General features: G+C 36.7%; 1 protein-coding gene across 2 annotated transcripts; it reads right to left on the reverse strand.

Moving 5' to 3' along the window:
• LOC105178629 (pentatricopeptide repeat-containing protein At3g59040) lies at positions 1-5,242 on the reverse strand (the record flags this gene model as incomplete). 2 transcript variants are annotated; one of them, XM_020699432.1, is given in 7 exon segments in its annotated part: positions 1-300; positions 668-766; positions 1,256-1,380; positions 2,618-2,866; positions 3,645-3,935; positions 4,345-4,657; positions 5,034-5,242. In XM_020699432.1, coding segments are annotated over 7 exon segments (1,442 nt in total), but the record flags the coding sequence as incomplete, so codon positions are not given.

Consider the following 6,390-nt stretch of genomic DNA (forward strand, 5'->3'; position numbering starts at 1 on the left):
TCGTTGAACCAAACAACAGCACTGCCGAAGTCCTTGTTCCTCCCAAATGCATCCATAATCGTTGTGAGTATGGTTGGATTGGCTTTAATGCCGTTGACACGCATGTCCTCGTATTTCTCCATCATTTTCTCGAGGTTGTTTGCTTTGGCATAGCCTTTGATAAGAGTTCCATGAGTAACGACATTTGGTTCAAATCCATCTTGTTTTATCCTTTTGAAGAACTTCTCGGCACCATCCATATCAGACGAATTGACATAGGCAGATAACATAGTTGTATAGGAACAAAGATCCGGGGAACATCTACAGCATGGTAGGAGAATAAGAATAATCACAATCAATTTTTCAATAGTGTCACTCCTGGGATGATAGTCCATATCTTTAGTTGCCTATGGTTGCCAGGTAAAACTAAGGTTTCATGTTGACAAACTCAACATAGGAAATGGATAAAAATTACATGATCAACGGGTTACTTAATTTTGAAGCCATCGACCAAAAAAGTCACCATGAACACGAGCAATATTACAAGCATTAATACACATTATCATGCAACTATTTCTGAGATATATTCAGCAAGAAATCATGTTGTATGTGAATCAATTGAGCACAAACCTAGAATCATGAGAAATGCAAGTAATTAGTATATGATTTACGAGTAAGAAGTTTTCACCTGTCTCTTCTCATGCTCTTGAAGACAAGTCGTGCTTGCTCCACCATTCCAGAGATTGCAAATGCATCAAGCAAGATATTATATGCTTTCTGCGTCGGCCTGGAAACAGATGCATTTGTGGTCATTTTGGCAGTTTGACTATCATCAACTTATCATTTTTTACCATATTGATCACTTATCATCAAAGTTATGTTTTTCTGTTTCACTAATTTCATGAGGGAAGATCTTGACAATGAACTGTTCCATTAATTTCATGAGTTATAAATCAATTAAGCATGCTATCTCTGGTTCAATAAATGTGTTTTCTCATTGATTATGTCAGAGAATTGAACTCCTGTTTCTACTTGATCCACTTGTTTTCATATTTTGTGAGGGGAAGAGGTGATTTGAATGATGAATTTATAGAAATATAAAAAACAGACCATGCATACATGGAAAAATAACAGTTAAAAACATCATTGTAGTTTGTTACGCAGGATAAGAGCATTGACAAGAGTTGGAGATGAAGAAGCTATAGTTTGTACGACTTCTTCACTTTCTGGTAAAAGTCAAGAGTTCACAGATTGCAAAAGTTCTAGGAAATCACACCTGACACCAGCATCAAGCATCTCCTCAAACACAGCTAAAGCCTCTTCTTCTCTTCTAGCTTTCCCATAGGCATTAATGAGCAGTGCATAGCTCACAACATCAGGTCGAACACCCGCCCTTTGCATCTAGCATTACGAGTTACTTCATAAAGTTTGATAAATTCATCATAGGGGCAATGCAGCAAATTTGCACGCATATAACTGAGTGGCAAATCAAAGAGTAATACAAAGAAAATACACCGAAGGAAGTGCTTGAACAAAAAATTACTGACAGAATGTTAAGATATTAAAATGAGGCTGCCAACCAATAAACTCATAAGCACCAACTGTGTGCAGCCAGTTGGATTCTTTTTGTTTTTTCCTTCTTTCGGCAGCAATTAGCACACAACTTTAAAACGAGTTCACCAGAAACATATGTATAAGACAAGAAAAAAAAACACAGGACATAATGAACATCAAATATAATTTGGATTGCTATACTTTCGTGTCCAAAAATAGATGGAAACATGTTATTTACCAACAATAAGAGTTAGGTATATAATCAGGTAACTGATACAGGGGACAGGAAGAAGCAAGCAAAACTGTCAACTTATGTTAATGAGAATTTTAAGACCACCTCTTTTATACTTTCTTAATGGAGGTGAAGGTAAATATTTTTTTAAACCACATTTTGAAGTTTCAAGTTGTACAAGCAAAATAAGAGCCAACCTGTAGAACAAAGCACATGGAATATCCGCACAACTATAAAATCTTCGAGGATAAACAAGTTTTGCACAATGAGTTTCATTCTTTTTTGAATTCAGCTATTGATACCTCTTTCCTATTGAGGTCCGTGAACCCAACAGTTTTCATAACATAATTTATCATTATTTTGCTTACAATCACTTTATGATGTCAAGAGATTCCTCGAGCATCTTTTCTTAATTTTTAAATTTTAACAAGATCTTACACCTTTTTCCTGTTGTTGTCTTATGCACCTATAAATTTTTCATAATATAATTACCGTTTCTGCTTTACTATCATTTTATGATCTCGAAAGGTTTGAGCATATTTATCCATGTTAATCTTTTGCAAGGAAGTGCAAGCATGTCTTGGTGCATGGGAAAAGTAAATTAGTTTCTGGCAAGAGTACTTTGGTCCAGACTCAAGGGGACCCCAAAATAGAACTCAAGCATGTTCTTGCCCGTTCATGTGCTCAAGCATGTCCTGAGTGTGTTCTTTTCCAACTGGATTCAGATAACGCCAGATGTATTTTGGGATGCAAGCAGAACAAACTCTACCACCTAAGCTATAGGCAACCTCAATAAATACTGTACAAATGGGTCTTGATAAAGTGGTCAATCAAGACTGCAGAAGCTTTTACCTGGTCAAAGATGTTGGCGACCTCCTTATAGTTATTTTCAAATGACATCAAGCTATTATAAGTAACTGTAGTCTGTTGAACTCCTCTTTCAGGCATCACGGCAAATAGTTTACGAGCTTTGTCATAACTCCCCGCCTTCTTGTACATATAAATCATCATGTGGAACATTTTTTGGTCTGGTTTTAGAGGTGAAATCTCTTCATGTAGGAGGGTTTCGAAGATCTCTTCGGCTTCTTTAAATTTGTCTCCCTGAAATACACCCAAGGACAGAAGAGTTTTCAATATTGTCACCAATACAGAATCTATAGTATGCATAAGCAAATGCATTCTTGGTCATAATGATCTAAAGCAAAAATAGTGAAGGTAGGGAGTAAATAAAAAACTTAATGAAATCATACAATTAACAACAAAAACTTAGATCATGTCCGGTTTCAGAAGTAAATGGCAGGATTGTACTTAATCGGGCATTTATCATTTGGGAAGTTGATCGAACAAGGAGTCAAGTGATCCTCATAGGCATCAAGAACCTGAGAGAGTTTTAACCACTCATAGAAGTCATTGTTCTTCTTGTAACCAAAAAAAGAAAAAAGACATTGTTCTTTGAAGCATTAACGTTTGAAGGGGATATAGATGACTATTCAGCAACTTAAAATCTGTAAGTGGCTCAGCAAACCATGACAACATGTCCTAAAGGTCATGATGGAGACGATTGGCTCAGCAAATTTATGGTTTTGATGATGTCATGGTAGAGACTAATATATGCAGCACACTTGGTCTCGATAACTTGCATGGGAAACTTAAATAATCTGCATTCTACAAGCTTTGACATTGTTGATACATCTTAGGCACAGGCATCAAGTATCACTGGGCCAGCCTTGAAAAAGAGTATCGATGCAAACTGGTAGTTCTTTTTCTTTTTTCTTCGACTCAAAACACAATATAAATTTTACATACAACTTTTTCCACAGTTTAGAGACCAAATACATCAAGATTGAGAAATGAAATAGAAATGAATAGCACCAGTTACCTCAACAAATATTTTAAGAATTATTTGATATGTCACAGCAGATGGTTCAGGACCTGAAGATTGCATTCTACGAAATATAGCTTCTGCTTTGTTGTATTGGCCTCCTTTTCCATATGCTTCCATAAGAGCGGTGTAGGATCCAACATGAGGAGGATACCCCTTTCTGTTCATATAACTTAAAACTCTCTCAGCTTTGTTGAAGTCTCCTAGTTTTCCATAGGCAGTAATAAGCATCAGAAAGTCCATCTCCTTAAAATCCCACCAATGTTGAGTACGTAGCCATTCAAGAACCTAGCAGTAAAAAAGTTAAGGAATAAAACAAATGTTATCAGAATCACAAATGAAAGAAAGAGAATTAAACTTTTACATCGTGTTCTAGGAAAAACAACAAATACAAAGATGCATACAGTTTCAACAATCCAAGAATTTGAGCTTCCAAATTAAAAAATCTTCACTATGAACAAGATACTTTGTATATATGTAAGTATCTTATACTATCACGTAAGCCACGACTTACAGTCGGAACCAGTCCTAGGCCTTCTTTTTCTTTTCTTTACAGCCTATGCAAACCGTAGCTTCTCTACAACATTATTATCGTAAATAAATTAAATCAAAGCAGCAAAAACAATGAAAAATTACGGTCCAATCAGTCGAATAACCAAGAAAATAAAAGAGAAGGGATGCTAAGTCTTTGCAATACCTCACTAACAATGTGCCACTTCTTGAGTTGCTTAAATCTAACCAGAGTCCCGACAACGAGGTCCTTTGGCAAAGCCTGGTTCTTGACCCTCCGGCTCTTGAGCACTGCAACAGCAGAATCTGCTTCCTCTATTTCAAGCATCAACTTCCTCCAATTCCTCTGGTCCGCTTCATCTGCAGCATCCTTAAACACCTCCACTTTCTTCCTCTTCTGCATGAACTTTCTTGGTGCCAACATCCCAAGACACACCACCTCTGCCCTTTTACATATCCTAGCATCGCCATCTACAGAGTTCTCAAAACCAACAGATTTTCTGGAACCAAGAAACACCATTCATAAGATACACTCACACACAGCACACATCACATAATTTCACATAAAAGTTACTAAACCGCGCATACATACCCATTCTCAAGTGTCAACAATACATTACCGTCGCAACCATTTCAACAAACATTTACAATTCACCATAAAAGATGCAAATTTAGCAAGTGCTAAATCCCCTGATTACATGGCATTCAAAGAAAATTCAAAGAGCAAAACCCATAATTTCGTCTTGGGCATAAAAGCTAAGACCCAATTAGCAGCTTCTTCCAATCATGTGAGCTTAAAAGACTACTTCCAAATTAAAAAAAAATCAAAAACCCACATAAGTGAAGGAATTAACTGAGAAAAGACACCGAACAGACCTCCAACGAGAAGTGGACGGAGCAGAAATGAAGGGTTTTAGAAACATTATTGACGTTTGTGGCATTTTCTTAAAAATCTTCTAACCACTCCCACAAACTTCAGTTGATTCGCGGAGCAGTCGGCTTCGCAAGCGGGAGCGGTAGGCGTTCTTGAGCAAAGATTTGATTTTTAGATATTTTCTGTGGATAATTCGATTGCAAGTACGGAACGGGAATTACACAGCAGTTTGCTGGTTTAATTATTTTTTACTATAATAATAATAATAATAATAATAATATATATATATATATAATAGTAAAATATAATACAAATATAGCAATGCCCGCGACTTCACAATTTTTTTTTTTAATTTTAATAAGAAATTGCTTACAGGGTCGTGAATGTTGTCCGTGACTTTAATTATTAGGGTTGCGAACACGAATTTTTCGTTTCTTTTTTATTTTCTATATAAAGTATATTTATATCTTATGTTTATTTAATTTAGATGAACCAAAATCTTGGGTAGAAATCTTTAGTCGTTAATTACTAATAGAAGGGGTGTTTGTTGTTGAGTTTTACAAAACATATGGGAGGCTTTAGCCTATATTTAAAATAGAAAGGAATTTTTAGTCAAGTTTTTTAAAATACAGGGGGATTTTATGCATTTTGTCCTAACTTTAATTTGGTAAATTTTAAATATGAAGTTGATTGAATATATAATTAAATATATATATATATTGATATTTAAAAAAAATTAAAAAAATAATTCGAAAAAGGATGGACTCTTCTAAAACTCTCTCTTCTCTCACACACACTAGCGCACCAAAAATCTCACACACATCACACGACAGCAACTCGGCTGAGGAGGAGGATGCCGAAATTGGGACTTTTTCTGGAGATGAAGGAGATCCGAAGGCCATGATGGTATCATTGCTGAGGAATTGGGGTGTTTGGACGAGGAGGAAACCATTCTCTGCAATAAGAAAGCTGAAGTCGTGAGTGATGGAGGTGTGAAGGAGACGACCAGCTTTCGATTCCCTGAATTTCTGAAGTTGGCTCGTCAGGTTATAGACAAAGGGGATGCAGATTCAATCACTGCATTGAAGGACTTACAAAGACGTTGGACTGAGAAGTTTGGCGAAGAAGATGAAAGCCCGCCATTGCTGTCGCGTCTTCCTCGCATGATTCTGCCTCGTACTATGGTTCCGTTGCCCATGCGCCAGGAACCGACTACAGACGCGTCCATTGTTTCTGTGGCTGCTATGTCTCCTACCACCTCTCCGATCGCCGCGACGCAGTTCCAACCTATAGCTGTTACTGTCGCATTTGCTATTGTTTCTCATCCAGACAACCTTACTGCTATTAGTCCCTCGTTGC

This window comes from Sesamum indicum, linkage group LG16 (assembly GCF_000512975.1).
Source record: "Sesamum indicum cultivar Zhongzhi No. 13 linkage group LG16, S_indicum_v1.0, whole genome shotgun sequence".
NCBI classification, from domain to species: domain Eukaryota; kingdom Viridiplantae; phylum Streptophyta; class Magnoliopsida; order Lamiales; family Pedaliaceae; genus Sesamum; species Sesamum indicum.